Source organism: Scomber japonicus, chromosome 6 (assembly GCF_027409825.1).
Source record: "Scomber japonicus isolate fScoJap1 chromosome 6, fScoJap1.pri, whole genome shotgun sequence".
Lineage (NCBI taxonomy): Eukaryota > Metazoa > Chordata > Actinopteri > Scombriformes > Scombridae > Scomber > Scomber japonicus.
Window position 1 is genome coordinate 28,729,920 of NC_070583.1, and position 24,218 is coordinate 28,754,137.

At 40.2% G+C, this 24,218-nt stretch overlaps 2 protein-coding genes across 2 annotated transcripts in view; one reads left to right on the forward strand and one right to left on the reverse strand.

Moving 5' to 3' along the window:
- Positions 1–1,887: 1,887 nt before the first annotated feature.
- ccdc153 (coiled-coil domain containing 153) lies at positions 1,888–5,884 on the reverse strand. The gene is made up of 6 exons (XM_053321206.1): positions 5,765–5,884; positions 5,604–5,672; positions 4,586–4,705; positions 4,259–4,351; positions 4,047–4,177; positions 1,888–2,211 (listed from the first exon to the last, which is right to left on the reverse strand). Exons 1-6 carry the CDS (start codon positions 5,814–5,816, stop codon positions 2,083–2,085), a joined length of 594 nt encoding a protein of 197 aa, XP_053177181.1. The 5' UTR covers positions 5,817–5,884; the 3' UTR covers positions 1,888–2,082.
- A 633-nt stretch (positions 5,885–6,517) lies between these two features.
- Positions 6,518–24,218, forward strand: part of cbl (Cbl proto-oncogene, E3 ubiquitin protein ligase) — a 37,274-nt gene continuing 19,573 nt past the window's right edge. The window contains exons 1-2 of the mRNA XM_053320762.1: positions 6,518–7,278; positions 12,604–12,851. Of these exons, the coding sequence (XP_053176737.1) occupies positions 7,132–7,278; positions 12,604–12,851 (395 nt within the window). The 5' untranslated portion in view covers positions 6,518–7,131. The remainder of the gene's footprint in view (positions 7,279–12,603; positions 12,852–24,218) is intronic.

Here is a 24,218-nt window from a genome sequence, read left to right on the forward strand (position 1 = left end):
GATGCTGTCAAGGCTGTTATACAGCTTTTTTGTTCACTGACAGTTGTTGAACATATTGACCAAAACATCTTGACATTGTTTGTCTTTCAGAGAAATAAAATGGAGCTTCATTTACTTTGTGTTTCGTTCCCTCACTATTCATTCCTTCCTTGATCGATGGCTTAGCAGATGGGGAAGCATTGATTACGTAGTTGTGTGTGTGTGCATGTGTGTGTGCGTGTGTGTGTGCGTGGGTAGGTTAGAGTGTGCATGCGTGGGTGTATTTGAATGTGCTTTCTCCCTCTTCTCATGCACCTGCCTCCATGGGAAATCACAGTGTGGGCATCTTGATTCATCAGCTGGAGGCCATCTCGTTGCATTATTACCCAGAAAGCAGCAGACTGAGTAGACAGACAAGTCAAATTCCAGAGGAAGAGTAGCAGCCAGCGCTCTTTGTTAGGTATTCACGAGGAAAATTAAAGCAGCCAGTTTTTTAATGTGGAAATAAGTCACCTACTAATAAAAGCTTTTTTTTCACCCAGTGCAACAAAGACACCGAGTTCTTTCAATTTCTTTTTTGACACATAAAACAGTCAGAAGTCATTTGTGTTGAGTGCTGGTACTGAAAGTCCCTGTTGACCTTCCAGAGACTGAACTGCACATCAGTCACTATCCATAATGACTTAACTTTTTCTTACAGAGCATCATCTATCTGGGAGAAAATGCTTCGACGGCAGAAGATAAACATTAGCTGGGTTTAAATTAGAATCATTCATCATGTACATAATATACACATCTGTCTTTGTATTATCTTTTTTGATTGCTTGTATAAGCAATCAAAAAAGATAATAACCCTAACCCTGTAGAAATAAGGTATGCACCTCATGTATATTGTAATATTGCCATGAAGGTGAATATTATTATGAAGTATACTGCTAATTTTTGTTCCCCCACAAACAGATGTACAAGGCTTATCTCATTTTCAGTACTGGGATGGCTGCAATCAACCCCATTAAACTCTAAACAAACATAAACACCCTCTGAAAGCTAAAAATCCTTGTGGTTTGAGGAGAAAATATTGGTTTTCAGATAAAGACCCCTTGAGTTCCCGTGTTAATTTGGTCATTAGAGCACAGAATTATCTTAATCCCTAAGTAAATGATTCATTACCTCACAGATGAAAGGCTAAAAAAAAATGCACCGGGCCATGAAAAAGACCCACAAATGACAGCCTTGGAAGTAAAATCTGTTTATCTGCCTCCCCACAGGGGGAAGTTGGGTTTTTATCGATGCCGGGCAGCTAAATCATATTTCCTGCATCATTAACTGTTATTTTGCCTTTCTCTTGTAATTGTCTATTGTTAGTCTACTTCATACGGTGCAGTACTTTTTGTTTACGTCTTAGATTTCCCTTTCTCGTGATTTTTGTTTTTGTCATGGCTGAATGAAAACCCCAATTTGTAGCCAGTTTCACCTTCTATTGCCTTTTACAGTACCTAATTTGGCATCCTCTCCACTGATTCACCAAAGCAATTTTCTAAGTAATCTTAGAAAATAGTCTCTATGTTGGTATTTTTGCTAAAATACATACCAGCTGCAACTCATAAAAGCCTTAACACTCTTTAAATTCCCAACAATATCATTCATTTCATTCCCGTTGGTGCATTTCTCACAGTTTTATTCAAGTTACAAACATATTGTGTTATAAAGAACAAAGTATTTATACATATATTAAACTGTGTACACAGTGGAACACTAATAACTTCTGGGTATCTAGGATATTCAGGCCGACATCTCAGAGCATAAACAGTCATTGCTACATCTAGTGGGCATTACACAACATTACAGAAATTTCACAGTGAACAACTGGATACATGCAGAGATTACAGAGTCTATTTTGTTCCCTGATGGAAAAATATTATAACAACATCTATCAGTGTGCTCAAGTGTAAGATGCAAATTGATAGTGTCGTTGGTGTCACTTTCAATTGGACCAAACACAGATGCAACATGAGTTCAAATAGAATGAAGTGTTGATGCAACATCAAACAAATGTGTCTCACTGAGAGGAGCACTGGCCTTCATTTGTAAGGAGCCCGTCGTTTAGATATCCAGCGCATTCAGGCCAAATTCAGAGAGCAGTTCCTTGTAATTTTGATGAAGGGTTGTGCTCTTGTCCTCCCATCCCTGTCGGGCTACAGACAGCTGCGAGGTCAGGCTGTCAAGAGTATCCTACAAAAGATATTAGCAGAAATGAGACTTGAGAGGCAAGCTGAAATTTCAAATAATATATCAACGTTGCTTAAATGGATATTGCTCCCCTTAAACTCCCATGAGTTTCAGGGGAGAGCTGATGGAGAGGGCACATAATTAGATTTTGTATGTCATACTGGGAAAGAGAGAAATAATGATAATTACATATTAAAATATGAGCTCTATAATCATAGACTATGCCTTCTAACTTGGCTGTGGGCTTCATCACTTATCTTTGAAGATTTGAGCACTGAAAATTTGCATGCACTCACTGTCTGTACTTATCCAATTGGGCTATACCTGTAAACGGTCAATCCTGTTCCCTTTCTTCACCTCACCTTCGTCTTAAAAGTCCTACTTGTATATGTAAGAATTGTATTGCCAATGAGTGAATAGATTTTGTGAATGGATTTTAGCAGAACTTTAAAAGTGAGACCCTCCCCAACTTCCTCGGCTGTCTGTAACAGCCTGTTGACTGATTTCTATATGAAGGACCTACTAGTATTGCCACTGCTCACTCAATCAGCAAGTGCAAGCAACAGGATGCTGACTGAAGTTCACTTAACTGCCACCGGTGTCACCAATGACAGGGAATTTCTGATTCTTACATATAGACCCTTTAAGGAGGAATTCTGGGAAATTTCCAACTCTAATTGTCCTGGTTTGAAGCAATTCACCTGTAGGTTAGTATAACATACGTCATCATAGTGGACGTGTGTGCTCTGCTTGAAACACTTTTACAACAGGTCAGAGAAATTGGGAACCTGAAACTACTTAATTCAAAACAAAAGACTTTCCTGTGCTTCATTTTTGAGGATCAAAATAATTTCTCATTTTATTGATTTTTTAGTTGTGCTGTCAATCTAACTGCCTACAAATCGATGAAAACAGAGCAGTAGTATGGATGCAGGTCAACTTGCAGGTTGATCTGTAGCTCTGCAATGCCAGACAATCACTTCAGATTACAGGAGTACAGACTCAGCCCACCTGATTTTGACAGTTTAGCCGAGGCTTTCCTCAGCATTACTAGACTCCACTGTGAAGGTGTTTCCAGCATAGTGCTGTCTGTTATTGCCAAAGTGATGGCTATGAGTATAATGTTATATTAACATATAGATTTATTGGACAAAGGTGACTCGGGTTGAAAAAAAGAGAACAAAAGATGACTGTAGACAGTATTAAAACAGTCAGGTGCCCATATGAACACTAAAAGAGGTTTTCCTCGCTATAATCATCCCTCCTGTTCAGATCCCCTTTAAATGCACTTTTAATGTAAGTCATAGGGGGCCAAAATCCTCACTGTCGACACAATCATTTTCGCAAAATGCATTTAAAAGTTTAGCTGAAGCTAATATGAGGCTTCAAGGTCTGTGTTAGTCATATCAAGTGGATATCTACCACATTTATAGTCTGTTTAGCATAAAATTCTCTCTTTGTGTGTCCTCAGACAGGATTTCCCTATTGAGCCACTTTGGCACTAAAAAGACTAATATTGAAAGATATCTATTTATTTGACTAAATTCATATTAGCTTAAAATAAACTTTAATTTTTGCACCAAAGGAAGACTACAGATTTCAGCCTTCATCACTTACATTAAAAGTGCATTTAAAGGGGATCTTATAATAGTCAGAACAAGAGGAATGATTAGAGGGAGGAAAACCTCTTTTAGTGTTCATATGGGCACCTGCTTGTTGTTTTAAGACACACTTGAAAAATTGTGAACCCATCCTTTAAAGCCTCTATCAGCATGTGAAGATGTCTGGCAACTTGTAGTAGAAGTACTAAAAAAGACATGTCTAGTGCTGCAGCTCACATGCAGGATCTTCTCATAGTCTGCGTCCATGTTGTCCAATTTATGTTGGAGATCAGCTACAGTGGCATCCTTGTCCTTTTCCAATTGCTCATGCTGTCTTCTCTCTTTCCTCAGTTCCTCCTGACACAAGGCTAGGCAGAAAAATACACACACCATCACTCCTATGTCTTTATTCATTTAAGAACAGGCTTTGTAATTAGATGTATTCATACCAAGTTGTTCCTTTAGCTTGCTGACCTCCTTCTCCAGCCTCTCTACCTTGCTGGTTAGCTCCACCTGCATGGTTTTGTACTGGCGACTGAGGTCTACAACAACATTTACATCAACAATATTAGACTTAGCCTTCATTGCTGGTTCACTTTGCAAGGCTAATGCAGCAATCAGCTTAGGCACCCAGCTAATTAGACTTTTTGTTCTTCAAAAATTACCCTAACCTTGGCAAACATGCCCCTTGTCCTCTCTCCTATGGGGATCCACGCTTTATCTCTGCTTATTAAAACAGAGCCTAATTGTTGATTCATGCCCTCTCTGTACCGTACCACAGTTGACGTCCCTATGGTCTTGTCTCTCGTGCTGCAGCTTCTGCTCCGCGTCTCTCATGCGTCTCCTCAGGTCAATCCTGTCAGACTGGGTCTTTATTACTGACTCTCTCTGTAAGGCTGATTTAATCACACAAACACACATGCATGAGTGGACATACCAGAGGTGGAAAAGGTATTCAGATCATATAATCAAGCAGAAGTGGAGACAAACCTTTGTAAAACACCATTTCCTAAGAACTGTTCGTTTCATAGTCAAAATTAAATTATGCTTTAACATGTAATTTATAATTCACTGTAGTAGGTGTACCAGATGGTTTAGCTAACTACTTCATATGCTGCTGTGTGCTTTCAATTGTAGCCATGCATCATATCAAATGACCATATGGTATTGTTTGAGAGTAAAATCTTAATATGGAAATTAAGATACAATACACCCTTCAGATAAAGTTAGTATATTATCAATGCAGAACATTTCTCTTTTGAATTGTGGTGGTCTCAGTGTATGGTCTAACAAAATGGAGAGCCAGTAAGCCTAGTACAAAATTAAATAAATGTACTGATTTGCTGGTGGGAAGACACAAGTCATGTGGATAACAATAAGGACATGAAGCTGATTAATAATGTATAGAAAATTAATCAACAACCTTGAATTAGCTATTATTTGTGTATGGTATTGCTTATTCTCTTTTTTTTTGATAGCATTCATATATTGAATATCCTTTACTTTTGTACCATTGTTCGACCTAAACAACCATTAAGAAGATATTTACCAGTTCCAAGAAAGTGTAATGTTATGAAGGAAATATTTTTCAGTATTCTTGACATTTACTGTAATAAACTAAATGATTTGTGCTCTTTACATCTGAATAGATTGTTCATTTTTTAAATTTAATACACAATAGTTTTGCCCTGGATGTAATGACTTTGGTCGGTGACTAATGCCTTGATAATCTGGCACCTTCATGAATTAAATCATAACCTACAATACATAGAAGAATTTAAAATTTCTGCTTACCAATGTGATCCTGCAGAATGGCAGCATCCAGAATACTGTGCCTATACTTTGCTTCCAACTCATTTTCACCTACAAAAAGAGGATAGAAGTGTAGGAAAATGCATGAACCAATAAATAAACAAGTGTCAAATCTGTCAGAAACATCTCATAAGAAAAGTTACTTTTTTCTGGATTCTTCTTTGTGGTCTTTTTAGTTTTTTTCTTTGGAGGCATACTTGCTTGCTGTTCTGCTGCCTTCTCAGTCCTTTGAGCATTTAATCACACACACACACACACACACACACACACACACACACACAGTGGGGCCAGTCTAACTACATATAGGGATGAGTCTTTGTTGCTGCTGGGGCACTGGTTGCTGAGTGAGTTGCCATGGCTCTAACTGTCCAGCTTGATTGATAGTTGATTGACTTCAATAACAGCCAATCACAACATGACTGGGGCGCTGTTGCCCTCTTAGCTCATGCACACAGGTCATGTAATTGGATCCTTACTTTTAGTGAGACATGTCAAAGCGTCCTTTGTAGTCAGGGGTGAATTCAGGGCTGCATTCAGCATCCCTTTAGCGTTTTATGAATGCTTTACAGGCACATGCGCGTGCCCGCCGACTACATTCATGACTTGTGAACGCGCATGGGGAAGGCGTGGAGTTTGGGTTTGTTGGGTCGGGGGGGGCGGAAGGGGACGTACAGGAAAGGATAGGGCCGCACATACACGTCACGGGTGGGGAGGGGGGACAGAAAAATACTGGGCAATGTTTAATTCCCACAATTATTTATTCACCCCTTGTTCTAGTGTGTGTGTGAGATAAGCTTTCGCAGTTTTAAAGCGCAACTTCCTCTCCTCTCTCCCCTGTGTGTGCGTGTGCGTGTGCTTGTGTATGTGTGTGTGTGTGTTCTGTCGTCAGCCTCGCAAGCCCGCAGAGGAAGGCTGACACTGTCACACAGCCACTGAACTTCCCGTCAAGACAACACAGCACAGGCGAGAAAAAAGCTGCTGCTGCTGCTGACAAGAAAGAAAAAAAGGGGGAACAACATCAAGAGAAGAGAAGAGGACACACACACTCTTCGGGTCCACAAGGCAAAGAAAACGGTGCCATTGTCCTCCAGCTGAGGGGACGAGCAGAGGCAGGTCTGGTGCTCTGCTGCACGGCTCCCTGCAGAGAGTAGCCCGGCTAGCTGCAGCACGGAGCGGCTTGCACAGGCTGTGAGTGAGGGGCTTATTTTAGCCACAATCGGGACATTTATCGTAGGTTAACTGATGGGAGCTTTTATCCGATAGTCATCCATCCCTTCCCTTCCCTTCCTCTACCCCCCCTCTCCTATTCCCTTCCCCCCCTCACCACCGTCGGACCCTGGCTCGGATCCGCCACTCGGGCGCTGTCCTCGCCGGGGGGTGCCGGATCATCACCACCATCATCTCCCGGTCCAGCTAACTCCCAGGAGGCGGCTCGGTGCGCCCCTGACCCCCCGGCCCCCTTTTCCTCGCCTGTCTGCCGGTGTGGCCGACCCCTAGCCGAGCCCTGAACATGGCAGGGAACCTGAAGAAAGGCGGGGGGCTCATCGGCATGATGAAGGATGCCTTCCAGCCGCACCACCACCACCTCCACTCCCATCACCAGCCCGGGGCCGTGGACAAAAAGACGGTAGAGAAATGCTGGAAGCTGATGGACAAGGTTGGTGATGAACCAGTGAACGGTGTTACGGTTTATCTGGTGACCGTGTTAACTGGTGACTTTCTCACATTTTAGGATACGTTACGAGAGGTAAATGAGTATTCTGAACACAATTGAACTTACATAGATGGTTAGATGCTTAGATATTAAAACACAGCTTAAAATGATCAAACTATAAAGTCATTTCTACATGAAAGTCACCAGTTAACACGGCCACCAGTTAAATCGTAACAACGGTAGCTATGGCGACTGCTAGCCACCAGCAGCTAACTAGCGATAAGCTGGCTAATCTTCGCCCTGCTGCAGTTCAAGCGCTGCTAACATTAGCTAGTCAGCTGGGTGAAAACATAGTTAGCCGACGATAGCACGAATTTGCTAACCCTGTGTATGATGTTTTGCACCTTTTGTGCCAGGCTACTGCTCATTACTTTAAAAGACTTTTTAAAACCCCAACTAACATCAACATCTATCTATTTACCACTGCTGTGCCACTCTTCTCTTCTTTTCTTACTAGTTGTCACACCATATCTGGTTAGTCTGACTATGTTTAAATGTATCCTGAATATAAACAAATATGACATTAAATAGAAATATGCTCAGGGGATTGAATTTTCTAACAGAGGCAGGCAGCAGAGAAACAGACCCTCCTGTACATTGTTGTTGAAATGTCTACAGTCATCTGTCTGTCAGAGGGCAAGCCCCTTGGAAACTGTAACAAAGCATTGATTAAAAAAAAGGAAATGTGCCTATTTAACTAGGCCAATTATGCTCTTTCACAGGGGAGACTAATTTCACAGCTTCACTTCTCGGAAAAAGTCTGTAGCAGTTTGACCCCCAGTTTCCTGTGAGATTCACACAGCAATATTAGAGAGAATAGGAAGACAAGACACTCTTTTGTGTCTGCTCTTCCTCTTTGAGGCCTTAGTTTAGAGCGCTGATGTTAAGAGACTGACTTCTTATAAAAAAAGCTATTATTAAGAAACCACATTCCAGCCTATTTAGTTTCTTTTGCATCTGTGGTAGGTTGCCTGGTTAGACTTTTATTCACGCTTAATGAGGTGCTGTACCTTACACAAATAAGACAACAGAAGCAATACTGCAGAATCTATCTTTCTGTTATTTGGGTTTTTTTTTACCTGAGTGTGATGAAAGATGACCATACTCCACTTAAACCACCTGCAGAGTCAGGTTAGCTTTACAGTTCACAGCATGAGAATAATTGACAGTATGACCTGATTGAGTAAAACAGTGGGCCAGCTCCAGTGAGGTGAAAAAAAGTGCGTCTTACCTTGTAGTAAAGGGTATAAGACCAAAAGTATTTTTACTCCACCAGATTGTTTAAAATAGCAGCGGAAATATTGTTTGGGGCTGTCTAAAGGAAAACCACAGCCCAGCATATACCGTACCTCCTCCTGCACAGAACCAAGTTAAATTTTATCAACCCACAGCCTACATTACCTGCTCTGACAGTGTTCACGATGAGGAACGTTCATCGTCAAAGCTTTGTGTTTTTAAGCGTTTTAGTTACACACTATGTTTGTGATGCCCTGAGCAAATGTTATCTTAATTTAGCCATCAACATCAAGTTTGAACTCGGAAATTAAAGTTTAAAGCATTAAAAGTTTAAACATTAAGTCTTGCAGTACTGTTTTAGCTGTGACTTTGCCGCAGGCTTCAAGCCATTTAGCTATTCATTAATCAAACGTGATGATGCACATGGAAAATCTTCACCACCAGTTATACAGGCAGACATTGGCTATGATTAGTTTTCTAGTTAAAACAGACACCAGTGGATATCAAGTCATATGCTACTCAAAGATTATTTTGATATCAGTGGTATCAATATTGCGATGTGGTACAGTTCAGTGACACACATCCACAGTTAGCGATGGATAAAATTGATCTATATCTTCACCTAATTTGATCATCATTTCAACCACACTGACATTATCTTTGAAAATGTTGCCATGTGAAAGTGCCAGTAGTAACGTCACACCATTTTCATTTTCATTTCGTATGGAAGTGATTGTCAAAAGTCATCTAATTTCTAGTTGTTTGTTTGTTCTGTTACTGTTTGTGTGTGTAAAAGTGTAGCAACGTACAGTAAGATGGTGGACACTGATGTGTGGTAGACACTGATGCGTGTGTGACACATCGCTTTAACCCATTTAATTGGGCTCAAACATGTGTGTAGACATCCAACTCAACTCCAGTGGAACCTTTTTAAAGTGGTCTCATGCAGTTTTTAAAATTTCAGGAAGATTTATAGGTAATTAAATTGCACAATGTAGTTTGTCATCAGACATATTTGTTAAAATATTATCCATTTTGTGAAATTGTGGATCATATGAAAACGTTCAGGCTGTGAACAAATAGTTGTTTCTCTTCAATTTGCTAGACCGTTTTTTTTTTTCCAGAAACGGTCTCTGAGCTCTGCAGAAACAAGGAAGCACTATTTGTCTGTTTACAGCTGAGATCTTGCAAGAATTCAACCAGGGTCAACTTTTCGTCAGACTGGTTAAGCTTTAAACGCCTTAAACTTGATGTGTAAAAAAGGCAACAGCCAGGTGTAGAATCAGCTGGGCAGAACAAGGCAGACATGATAGGGCAGAAGTTGAGTAAAATGCAGTTTAGCTTGAAGGCAGTCAACATTTTACTTCAAGATGGTAGGTGTGATTGATGTACATGTATGACGGCCCTCCGGTTTTGTGACTTTGTGTGTGCATGCTTGCACATATGTTCAGCTGAGTTATGGGTACAGGTGTTGTGTGTTAGTTGATAATGTTAGTGACTTAACCTTGGCAATAATTGTGTCTGGTCTCAGATATAACCAGAGTACACCTTCTGCATTTGGAGTCCTACAAAAGCTTACGAGGACACAGAGCTGGTAATGTTGCTGAAGGCATATTAGCTTTCAGTTCAGTTGTAGTTAAATGAAAAAATGCTCCTCATCCATGTATGAAATAATAAACAAATCATCAAAACATAGCCAGAGGATACAAAAAACAAAAAGTATGAGCGCTATACTGTGTGTGCTACAGTACATATAGAATAATACAATATAAAAGTTGTTTAAGGCATCTTTTAGTTCCTTGTCTCAACTAGAGACAGAAATAAGTTAAACTGGTTGAAATCTTCAGGGTCATTTACAGTTTTATCTGTTACACCTATGCTCTGACTGACACTCAGTATCAATAGGAAGCTGACCTTCAATGTTCAAAAACCCAAAAAAGGCTCACAATCTAAAACCATTTTTGTATGTTGAAAAATTGGTACTGCTTAAAATATCCTACCGGTCAAGTGTGACCTCATTCTTCCTTGAAAGGCATTTGACGCAGTGATGTTGAACCGAGTGGCCCATTTACAAACTGAGATCAGATATTACTTATATGTTACATGCTCAGTATATAAAGCATGGCTTATTTGTTCCTTTATGTCAGATATCTAAAACATGGAAGGTAAGGGTTTACTCTAAACTATAATATTGGTCAGAACAAACAAATAAATAAATGGAAATATATTGGTATATTTCTTTATTTTCTAATGCAAAATATAATACATGAGACCTCTTTAATGGATTTTATCTAAATGAAGCCAAATCCGCTGGCATGTTATTCATAAGGGTTAAACAAATAGGTCTGTTTTGGCATAGAAACATATACAATTGCGCATACAGCCAAATATAAATGTCAGCATGCTGTTATTGTAGCATACCACCAAACTAAGTGGAAAAACAGGTTAGGTTATCAATAATAATTGATAAATCTATGTGGTTCCAGCCCTATCGCAATCATAAACTGATTGATTGAAGCCCTGCTAAGTAATCATATTTTCCCATCACGAAGAAAAACAATAAGTTCCAAAAAGATGAGGCAAGGAAATTCAAGTCGGCATTCTTGTAATTCTATTCCTGACACATTTCACACCATTAGTAGACAATCATTTGGCTTGGTCCACAAAAGAATGAGCCATGTCCTGTTGTTGATATGCAATTGTTTGGTCACTGTTGAAGCTGACAGGCTAACTCTGGATCAGCACAGGCTCAAATGTTCTACCTCTGTGATCATACGAGAAATTTAAGACTTGAATCCAGTGGTAAATATGGCAGCAACCATGTCCACACTGAGCGTTTTAGGCTCTCTGCCAGTCTTTTTGTAATGGCCAACGAAGTGACTCAGAGACCGAGCATTGAGACAGGTGAGAAAAGGGACATGCAAATAAGGTCCGCAGCCGGATTCAAACCATGGATGTTGCGGTTTTAAACCAGTAGGCTACTGGGGCATATCTTTTAACTTTTATTTTTTTTAGCAAATTTGGCTTAGTTAGATAGTGAGCAGTTAAGAGGCAGACAGGAAACATGGGGAAGAGAAAGGGTAGGTATGACTTAACAGAGGTTGCTAGAATCAATGTGGTTACGTATGTGCAGTAACCTTTCAGTTACCAGGGTATTCCACTGAAAGACTTTTTTAGGGTATGTTGTTCTTGAAAAGATGGTTCTTTGTCGGTGCCACAGCAGTTGCAAGGCGATCATAACTGAGAGAATTTGTGTGTTATATTTTTATAGACAGATGGGTGGTTAAGTACGTGTTGATTAAAATGAGGAAGTGTAAACATATGAACAGCTTCTCTAAACATGCTGAGAACCAGACTGCTGTCCTATGGATATTGATAGGGTAGTCACATAATCAGGTGCAAACAAATCCTGCTGTCAGCGTTCCTGTGCTTGTCTCCAAGAAGCCTGTGTCGTAAGTGAGAAATCGAGACTATTAGCCTCATAAAAAGACAAACGGTGCACAGAAGAAAGCTGATAAGCCTTTGTCCTGTCCTACATTCACTTTTCATGTGTAGATAGAATCGAAAGTATATATGTGACCGTTGTGAAATCGCTGATATTTAGTGTACCTCATTATATAATGTGTCAACTTGCCATACTCCAAATGCTCCGAGCTTGACTCTTTGACAAGGCTTTTAAGGACCTTTATGTCTGTCTTCAGCTTTGTTGGCATTTTCCATTCTGCTTGTCTTCTATCTGGGCCCATTGACAATATTCTGCACTAAAGATAAGTGCACTTATACAGAAAGGAGCTATATTACGCAAGTCTGTCTATGTGATATAAATAATGCCTTACTGATCTATAGAATGAAAGTGGAGTTTGCATAGTGGCGTTTTAGAAAGTTCTCAGATTTTCTCCCTGTGTCTTTCTTCTTGAACCTCCCTCACACCATTGTTTCTAACACTTTTTTTTTTTTTTTGTACCTTCTCAAAACCCACTTCTCGTCTCTAACTGTATCTTTTCTCCCCCTCACATCCTCCCTTTTCTGCAGGTGGTGCGTCTGTGCCAAAACCCCAAATTGGCCCTGAAGAACAGCCCCCCTTACATCCTGGACCTGCTGCCAGACACCTACCAGCACCTGCGCACCATTTTGTCCCGCTATGAAGGCAAAATGGAGACTCTGGGGGACAATGAGTACTTCCGGGTCTTCATGGAGAACCTAACCAAGAAAACCAAGCAGACCATCAGCTTGTTTAAGGAAGGCAAAGAGCGCATGTACGAGGAGAACTCTCAACCCAGGTGAGAAAAAGTGAATAAAAATACAGCAGCAAGTCAAACATTAATATGAAGGTGTGAAACCGCCTCCATTTGGTTTCTCTGTTCTCTTACTGCTGAGCCGACTGTGCTGGCTTTCTTAAATGAACTTCCCTGAAACAAGTGAATTTGAGGTGTGAAGTCATTGTGGTACAGACAGTAGTTCATTCTGAATAATTCTAACTACGCAAGCACAGAGTGAACAATTGCACCCATTCCCAACCCCCAGGGTGGTTGTAGCTCGAGTTGTATCAAAACAAGAGGAGAGAGGTGTTGTGGTTTGAGCATGTGAGCATCTGTGGTTAGAATGGCGCTTAATCTACAGCTGCTTGCCTGCCTGTCACTCTGTTTTTGTGTGCCTCTCTATCTCTACCATCTACTTAGACGTTTTCCCCTTCATGTAGCAGTCTTGTTGTTTTTTTTGTCTTGAAGTAACACAACGCTTCCTTGCTTATCTCTTTGCATTCCCTTCTAAGCCCAGTTCAGACCAAAGATTCAAGACTACACAGAACTATTTTAGAGCGATGCAGGGCGATGTTGCAGCAGTGTGAAGTGTGGCACGTCTTAGCTCAACGGAAGCCAGCTGATGGTGTTGCCTATACAACTCAGTTCGTCACGTCCCAAGTAGCTGGTTTTAAAATGTAAGGCATGTCACGTACCCATCAACAGCCAATCAGCTTGCAGTTTTGGACTGAGGAAAAGAGAGCTTTGACCCACTTGTTTTTTTTCCCCATGTTTTCTGTTTCATCAGTACTAAAGATGCAAGTAGCAAGTTACTTACTATCACTGTCCTCATTCATATTTTAAGATGCTACTAGAGCCAGCTACAAAAAAATGCCTGAAAATCCATCAGTGAGAACGGAAGTACAGAATGTTGTTTGGCCTCGTTGCATTGGTGTAAACTGGCAGGTTTTGCAGACTGGTGCTTTGCAAGTAGTTGCAAGTTTCAGCTCGTCTCATCGTTAACTTTGGTCTGAACAGGGCTTTACATTCAATCATCTGTTGCTTTGAAAACAAACACATAAGTGTGAAGTCTGTAGGATTAAATAATATATTCATTAATGAGACATAGTTAAAAATAAACAATGAGAATAAGCATTTTTTTGGAGACCTCATGGCATACTGGAGCTTTTTAGTAGCACAAAGTTACACAAAGTAGTGTAGTTAGCTGGACTGCAGCGGTGCAGACTAACTGCTGGATGGAGCTTTCCTTTCCTCCTTGCTTGTATCACTATAGATGCCTTTTTGATTCCCTGCATGCTGTTGGCAATAGCTGCCATAGTTACCATAGGCATCATATCCAATGTGTTTAATAAAATGGTGAAATTGCCTATATTAGGTTTCTAGTTCATTCAAGATGTGACAGTATAAATATTATCCCAGTAAGGTCTTCCTCAAGAACTGCCAGTTGGGTAGTTGCACCTCCTGTAGCAAGAGTGAGCAAGATGACCTACAGACGGTTTTTGAAAGCACATACTGTTGTCGAGACGAGTGGGTTTTATGTCTTACTGCTGTTGCTGCTGTCTTCGGGAGCTTCGGGAGCTTCTGGATTGGTGGACAGAAACCATTGCCTGAGGGGAGTAGTTGCTGGCAGAACAACGACCTAAAACTGAGTTCATGCACACGCCAATTGTGATTCTCTATATATTCTATTTTTTTAGTTTTTAGGAACATCTTTAACAAATCAAAGTGAAAGCAGTTTTCACAGCCTCATGTATAGTTGGGTGTTTCTAGGTCTGTGCAAATCTCCTTGATATTGACCTTTTCTACTATTTACTACTGGAGAACTATAAGGATGTTGCACTTAAAATCTCCATCTTTATGTTATCATATATACGTATACGGAAAAAGTTGTCATCTTTGGTGCATGTAACATTATGATTCAATAGGTGAATCACTTCATCCCCGCAGACCAGAAATGGGTCATGAATGGATAGTTGATGCTCTACATTGAAACTACATACTGAAGACAGGATAGAGCCCTTTTTCTGTCTTTCATGGCGTCATTTCATTGTTCACTAGATATTTCCATTTAATTGCCAGATGTGTCATTTGTGTTAAGTAAATGATAAAAATAGGTCTTAATCATCTAAATCTATAACAGAAGAGATTGACTTGTGATCAGTCAGGAGAGAATAGAGTAGACATCACAAAGTTGGTCAAGCAGCTAAAATAAAGATGAGCTCAACACACAGGCAAATATGACCAGGAGATGACCTGAATAGAGGATCTCTGGATGTGTTTGTGGAGCTTCATCTGCTCACATCTGCTCTGTGAATCACTCGTCCTATGTTCTCCATTGAGGATAAGAAATGTATTTTTAACATTTTTTGGTTTCGTTGTAATTGCCTCCTAGTTTTGCATTCATTCAGAGAGGTAAAGTTTTATTATCTGCCTACATAGCTGGCGAATTTATTTTAATGCAACAAATCAAATCTTGCCTAAAGCAGTAACATGGCATTTGATAGTAGGCAGAGAAGAAGGTCACACTGAGCCAGACAGCAGTTGGCGACACAACAACCCAAATAAGCTGCAAAAGTCTCCTTCTTATCTAATTTAAAAACACGAAACACACGTCTTGTCACACATTTGTTTCTTGTCAAGGATGTGTTCAATAAGCGACCTAACAAACATTTGCCGGGACACCGCTAACGTCATTTAGCCGGTTAGGTGGCTAATTAGCTGCTCAACTGCAGCACTTTTAGCACGTTAACGTACCAACATTTGTGTCTTCAGACCTGTTCTAGTTTCGGTCAACACTTTTCAAACTGTTTGTACATGGCTGGTAGCTACAGTAGTTTGTTTACTTTGTCTCCTTTCCATACTGGCATTTGGGCATCCTGCTAGCTAGCTAATGCCAATGAGTAAATATATTTTAAAAAACACACATTATTTTTGACTGCAAATGTGGTTTCAGTCGGACTTTAAGCCTTTGCTTGGAAGAAAACATCTTAAATGCCAACAGACTTAAGTTAAGAGAAAGACAACCTTCAGACAGGCTGTTAAACTGGTTTCAGAGTTTTCTGGTTTGACATGAATGTCAGGTGAAGAAAAGGTGACCTGGAGGTAGGCAGATACATCACTGTATAAAGAAACATGAATACTGTTAAAGAGGAGACGAGAGGGTAGGTAAATGTTTTATGTTGCATACTTCAGTTTTCATAAATTATTGCAGCGTGCAAATTATTCATTTACATATTTTTTGCTGCTAGACAGTCACTGGCTTTCTCCAAAATTGGACAGCAAACACACTACAAGCTTACCCAAGAAGCCTTGGCTTAATGTGAGAAGACTCTCCTTGAAGCAAACACGCTGCCACTTAAAGCGTATATTAAGCTTGCTGTCTTGTTTTGAAAAATTGGATAATAGCCTTATCCACGCAGTCCCTAAGTGATACATCCTCATCTCGCAGCTCAGTTCCTCAGTGAGATTGTTCTTTCTCAGCTAACATGACGGTAATCTCACTGGCAGAAAAACCCTAAAAAGTCAACCAGAAAGAAGAGGAAGCTTCTATTTTAGCAATCTATGTATTTATCATGAGCTGATAATGCAGTTTAACCATTTTAACCATTTTAACCATTTAACCATTCAATTTCATCATCACTGAATTGCACAAAGAGGCTGTACAAAAAGAAATTCCTGGTTAAAGCAGAGGAAACACACACACACACAAACAGTAGCCGGCCATAACACACAAAGACTGCTATTGTCTGTGTGGAGAAGGCAGTGGCAGTGACACTAACCAATGGGTATCAGCCCACTTAAGAATGCTATAGGATCGACCAATGACATTGAGCCGCTTGAAAGACTAGTATGTGGTTAGGCTGCAGCTGAGCTCAGCACAAGGCTTGGACTCAAAAGTCAAACTGTAAGGATAAAGATGAATCCTAAGCTCACTGCCTGAATGTAGAGAGAATACTTTTATAAAATGCTGCTTTCACCGTGTTCTTCCATTCAGCCTTTAAAGGGATAGTTCGTATTTTGAAGCAGGGTCGTTTGACGTACTTATCCATAGTCAGTGTATCAACTTCAGTAGATTTGGGAGAAGCAGAGAAAACTACCGGCATGACAGTAAAGCAATGTACTGCTGTGGATGGCGACTTACTGTAATTAGTGTACACTATATTTAAAATAGTTTTAGTCCAAAATACTGTAAGTTACTGTAACTTAACACTTTCTTTAGGCATGACATTTTCTCACCTCTCGAACTTATTCTTACACATGCCGTACACTTTATCACACTGTAGATCAGTTGTTTTGTTGCACTACATGTAAATGTGCGCTTGCTTTTCAGTCCAGGTTTGACTGAAGTGGCAGCTGAGGCGCCATGTATTTAGTGTTTTTACCTGCTTTTGCATAGTTACAGAGGTTAGAAACAGAAAATGTTTGATGTTTGTTCACAGCAGCAAAGAATGAGGATGAAAGTCTGAGTGACTGTGTGCTACTGTGAGCAAGACTTAATTATTAACACTGACAGCACATATTCAGTCAAAATCAACACAACAGCGCAGTGAGCACTTCCTCCTTGTTTGCTTCACTCACTTCCTCTTATTGCTTTACACAGCAGAGCTGAGACATTTTCTGGTCTGGGAGTTGACGAAGGCCTTAAAACAAAAATTAGTTGCTTTTAGTCAGCTTCTTTTTTTATTCTTCATAAGTTTGCAAAAAAAAAATGTAGTCAGAGTCGTGCCATGGTTTGTGAAATATGCACAAATATGAGCAGTTTGCGTCCAATTCCAACTTGACTTTTGCATTATTTGTAGTGACCAGTGAGCTGCTGGGTCTGTATTCAATGTATTCATGTATTCATTGCCAGAAACATATACAGTATGTTTATTATTAATCCGTCTCACACTCCCTAAGCAGAGTAATACAGTAGAAAGTTGATCAGTTTGTGCATAGAAAAGCCCTTTAACCCCCCCCCCTCTCCTCCATGGATCTAACCGGATACTGCTTTGACCTCTCTGTGAGAATCTGTTTGATCGTCTTCCTGGGCTAAGCTGCCATTGCATCCTGACCACCGTCGATAGGTCCAGCTGGTCACAGGAAGTGGTGGGCTTAAAGGCTGCAGGATGATTCAACTGCACCGTGGGACAACCTACACTGCAGAAAGTGACAGACCTGGAGACTAATAATGTGTAAATATAATGTGTAGTACGGTAGTTATATCTCTTATAGCCATGTGTCTCATATCTTATCTTTACACACCTAATCCTTTGCCTGTGAAAAGCCATTACGGCTGTCGGCTTTGTTCTAAAGCGCTTATAAAGCACTCTTCACTACAGCTAAGTGAAATCAACATTTACTTTGTTGGTCATTTCATTTTTTTTTTTTGTGGTCTCAAGTGCCTTAAAACATCTTAATTAACAAATTGGCCATCTGTTAAACATTTTAGGATTTACTCACCATTTCATATTGCAGTCACCACAATGTACTGAACTTCTGTGAATTTGTAATATTTGATGGTATTTCTCGGTATTTTGTCAGAGCTTCATTTGAAGTAGATATTAATAAAACCCACTGTGATGCACTTCCTCTGTTTAAACCAGCAGAAAGAGTGAAGTAAAAGAAATTGCCTGTTTTTCTGTAGTTTGGCTTTGCAGCAACATTAACATCTGAACATACAGTTGAAACAGTCAATTAATCGATTAGTCTATTAACAGAGAAATAGTCATTCTTCCAAATAAATAAAAAAATCTGGTTGTAGCTTCAATTGTGAATATTTGCTTCTTTTCTTGGTTTTATATCATTGTAGAACTGAATATCTTTGCCTTGCTGACTGTTAGTGAGACACAACATGACATTTAAAGATGTCTCCTTGGATTCTTAGGCAGACTAACGGATAATGAAAATAATCTTTAGTTGGGACTCTGCAAATATAATCAGCATGTATTTTAGTCCTACTCTTAACTGGCTCCTCCTCTTTTACTTGCCTCCATCATTCATACCTTCCTTTACTGACAGCGTATTCCTCTAATCCTTTGCAACAATAGAAAAATACATTCCAGTCGTGCTTTAGTGATATTATTACAATAGTCGGTAGGAACAACTTCCTCAAGCTTCTAGTCATTCAGCCTTCCCTGCAGCTGACCTGTTGCAGATGAGAGCTGCTCCGTAGCTTTATCCAAGGCAAAAAGGCTGCAGTGGCAGGTGCCTTTTAGGAGCCAACGGTGATCTGGATTTTGGACGTTTCACTCATGATGACAACCAGATGTTCTTGAAACGTTCCACCTGTTAGTGACATATACTTTGCATGACGGTGAAGTGTTGAAGAGATTGTCTTTGCATCTTTATCTGAAGCATAGTGGTGAAATGTGGACACTTTGCAGTCAGCCTTCCTTTTAGTTGGTCAGGACAGGTGCTTGGTTCTGTTTGTCTGCTCTCACTTAACAGTTAGAGGTCTTATCACAGCACCTGGCTGTCTGGACATTTGTGTTTTTCAATATGACTATGTTTTAATGTTTATTTTATATTGTGTTTTGTATATTTGCTGCCGGGGTCACATGTTGCTGATGCGATTGCTTTCAAACCTGGATAAAGTTCATAGCATGAAATTCATTCTGCAGCTGTTTATAGTAAAGTGTCTCTGTGTTGTTGATGAGTGGTGTAGACAAGGCTTTGTGCACAGAGAAACATGTCATTGTACGGTACACTAGCTCTGATATTTGCAAATGTCATATGCACCCATTTCTATTTTGGTTCATGAAGAGAGCCCCATCCTAAAATATGACTTCCTATTTTCTGTAAATGTACCTGACATCCATGTGAAACAAAGGTCTGTCTCTGAGAGCACGGCTCTTTACTTTGACTATCTAAAAACCCATCTTATCGCCACAGCTATAATATGGCAGGAAAGGTCTGTGTTTGTAGTATTGGATGAAGCCATCAGGAAATGCAGTGGTGCATAACAATGATGTGAGATCATTCTGATTACAGGAGAAAGTTTGCATGAATATCATTCATTCCTGTTTTTTCAGTAGCTGCTGGGATAATGTTAGTTTAACGATTTAGATACTCCCACTCATTTTTTTTAAAGACAGAAAAATACAGTCATGGGTTGCTGTCTAAATTTGGCCGTTTCAAATGGACAGTTTCATGTCGTAGTGTAGTTCAATAGCACACAGCTACATTCTGTGTGAATCCTGTTTTGGAAAAAGGTTGAAGATTATGCCCTGAGGTAGATGAGTGGTAAAAGCTGCTGTATGTGTTTTTTAGGATTGAATTTTGTCAAAACCCCCACAGGGATTTTCTAAACAACATGTTGGAGGTAATAACTGAACACAACGCTTATCAAAGCCACACTGTTGCTTCACACCACTGCTGTTATCTTCAGCATTTACTCTTGTATATGAATCAAACTCTGTGTGACTGTTTGGCTCGTCTGTGCACAAATGGAGATGAATTAAGAAGAAGTGTTTTCTGTGTGTTCTGCCACAGTGGGGAGTCATGATGGTTGTGATGGAGGAGGAAGTATAGTTAAAGGTAGCCTTTAGCCTAGCAGCCAACTGGCTCTCAGTGCGGCGGATGAAACAGTTCACACTTCAGAGACTACGGGTGTTTCTGCTTCAGTTGCATTTGCCCTTACTTAGAACTTGTGGCTGTGTACACACACACGCACACACACACACAAATAGCAGAACATCTTGGTTATTTATGTTTCTGCGGTATCAGTGAGCAGCCGACTCATGTAGTCCTCACACTATTAGATTGTGGTGATTAGCATGATGCAACCCACTCGTTTCTCTGCCCTGCAGGATATAACAAGCGCTTGCTGTTTATCCACACAGAGATAAATGAGCTCCGATATGCACCAAGATATGGCCATTCAACTGTATTGAGAGGATTAAGCTAAAACAGCACTGTTTTTCGTCGTTTTTTTCTCCTTCACAATAATCCGAGTTTAAGCCTGTCTAATTGACAACAGTGATAAGAGTTTTGAACGAGAGATTAAATTAAAATGGTCTGGATTTTGCACAGGTGCAGTTTTTCTTTTTTTTGTTTTATTTTATTTAGGGGTTTATGTTAGGAAGCAGTTAAGTGTGTTTGGATCACTGCTTAAGTGTAGTGTGTGGGTTGTGTGTCTGTGTGTGTGTGTGTGGTGTGTGTCTGTATGTGTGTGTGTGTGTTGTCATGGCTGTTTCCTGATGGAGATCTGGCGTGAAGCCAGTTCCGGAGAGTTAAATTTGTAAAGTGATGACTAGAGCAAAATGGAGACCCAGAATTACACACACACTGTCCACTGTGTTTCTCATTACAACCAGATTTAGTTTTAATGTCTGTGTATATTTTTTGTAGCATTTAACACAGCATTAAACTTATTGTCCCAAACACATAGTATTCTTGGCTTTAAGAAGTGGACCCTTTCCCAAACAGATGCACATAGCAGCAACACACTCACTTGCTTTCTTGATAGTAAAATATTAAGAATCAAGTTAAATGTGATTTACCAGACATGAAAAAGACTAAGAAGGGCAGGTGGTGGTAACCTCCTGCAGTTCTTTTTTAAACAGTCATCCCTCACACTGAATGACTTCTTTAAACTGAGTGGATTTAATTTGCTTCACAATGCAGACCAGACATGAGCACTTTGAATATAGTGTCAGAGGTGTGGTGTGACCCATAGGAAACGTCCTGTCACTCACTTCTTGATCCAATCAGTTTATTGTGGATGTTTCATCTACTAGCATTCCTGCCTGCAGTTTTTTAAACTGTCCATTTGTTTTTAAGGCATCGCAGTGGTGGTCTCAAGGTGTGGCAGGGTGTAAATGTGACTGAATGGGAAGCGAGTGTCCATGTTTCCTCCGAGGACATAAAGCAGATGTGTGCAAAATGTATTATTGCAAGAAAATTGCGTAAATTCTCCAGTAAAGATGTAATCCAGAGGACCCTTGTGTCCAGAGGGGTTAGCTCTCTCTTTTTTACTGGTCTCAGAGCATGTTCCTGTTCTAGCTTAGTTTCAGTTTTGCAAACAACTTTTGGTAGTTGAATTTTTAAGGCTCAGTATGTGTTTGATCTGCGTTTCTCTTCTTTTAGCCTCAAGCAACAAAGATAATACAGCTGCATGACGATATTACAGCTACTTGTGACTCTGCCAATCCAGACAGACTCTCATTCTGTAAGGTTGACCCTTGCTGGCTGTGCTGCGGTGTATTAGCGCAGTGCGGTGCTGGCTGGCTAGCTGTGCTACTTTATCACAGCCAGCAGGAAACAGGAAGGGAGCAGCCAGCTGCAGGGTCAGAGGTCAATCTATAGCATGAGGGGGATGGTGGACAAAAACCTAGTGTTCAGAAAAAGGTTTGGCTCATTACTGTGGTCGTGGTCGAGAGTGACAATGAGAGCAGGGAAAATGAAAGCAGTACAGACGTATCACCATCCACTGTAGGTCAGCAAACCATTCTCTGTTCAGCTGTAGCCCCCTGACTCTGCATTGTCCGTGTTGGCACAGCAGCTTAAATAGCAGCAACAGTTGTAGGGGTAGGCTATTGGAGCGCTGGCTGCTGCCCAACACACACACACACACCAACTACAGAGCTGGTATTGTAGGATGTAGAGGGACAGAGAGAGAGATGCTTAAACAGATATCCACTTGTTCAGCTACGTGTGCGATTAGATTTAAACCTGCATCTTACTAAGATTTTCGTAGTGATATTCAGCCTTCTTCTTCTTCTTCTTCTTCTTATCGTTTTACTCCATCTTTCTGTAATAAAGACGAAAGGAAACTGGGACACACTGTGCATCTCTTGTGCCAGAGACAGCTGTGCTACCCCGCCAGCTTGATGCCAGTCACACCAAGTATCTGTGTTCACAACTTTAATTTTCTCTCCCTTACGTGCTCTGTTTCTGAGTTTAGACAGAAAAAATGAATGACAGCAGCGAATGAGAATAAGAGAAAGTTTGCCACAACATAGCTTAGACCTGCCAATATTAGACCATTTAGCTGATGACCCCAAAAAATGGACCTAAGGCTTTTGACCCCAGTACACAGCTCTAACATCATGCGTGTACTGAACAATTAATTACAGCATGCAGGTAAATTAACCCTTAACCTGCTTGCTTCAATCTCCAAAAGGATCTGCATGGCTGCTTAAGAAATACCTATCTTTCTTCCAATCATTTGAATAATATTGATATGCACACTGAATCGAATCACATTGTGTAAGGTGCAAATGCCACAAATCCTAAGGTATTATTATCTAACTCTGCATGCCTATGGAGCTTCACCAGATGAAGCCAGTGAGTCTCTACAACCACACTAGCGGCTCTGTGACATCAGTTCATGTTAGGTTCATGTTAACCACCATCTTAATTTAGTGTGATATCATGCTAACATTTACTAATTAGTACAAAACACAAAATACAGCAAAGGCTAATGAGAATGTCGTTCGTTTTGTCACAAGTATTTTGACCAGATGATGGTGTGAGATGAAAGGTCAGAGGATCAGAGTTAGTTATCAGATAATTAATCCTCTAGGGACCAAATGTCATGTTAATGCATCCAATAGTTGTTGAGATATTTAAATAACAGCAGGGCAACATTCATTGTCTGGAAACATCAATGTCTTTATAATATTTTGTGTTGACATATATCAATTTGGACCAACAGGCGGACATTGCCATCCCTAAAGCCAAGGCTAAAAATATAGCTGGAAGCATTCGGTAGACAGAAATCTTATTAGCAGCTTAACAATTTGCATTCTTGCTTCATACATTCTTGTGTCAGTACAGTAATGCCATCATGAAACTGGGAATAAGTGCACTTAAAGTTCACTTCAAAATAAAATACTTTTTTTTTTTTAGATTGCATTAGGATTGGCTAAAATGGGCAGGACTGGTAACTTGTAGCTTCAGTTCAGAGAGCTGCAGCGTATTGAATGTTGGCCGTAAAAAGTTTTAGACAGCCCTGAATCGATTGCCCTTTGGCCTTTTGAGTACATGTGAAATCCAGCTTTGTGAGATCATAACATTTCAAAGCATAGTGCGCTCATCAAAATTGCAGCCCCAAGTGAGAATATTCAGACGTATCATTAGCATTTGCTGGTGAATTAGAAATGAAATTAAATGGTGGGTTTGAAGAGAGGAATTTATAAGCTTGAAGTCTTAAGTAGCCACCATGAATGTTTCAAGTTCAGAGATGAGGGGAGTGGATAAGTGGATTCATAAGACGACACAGCAGCAACCTAGATGTAGAAATGAAAGCTGGGAGTGAGGTGAGATTAGCTCTACGCATAAACTCGAGAGAGAGGATAACTGTCTTCATATGATTATGTCGTAGATGAAAGCGGAGCAGAGGGGAGGCTGTTGTAACTTTGATAAAAGCACAGCACAGAGAGAGGATGACAAGCGAATTGATGA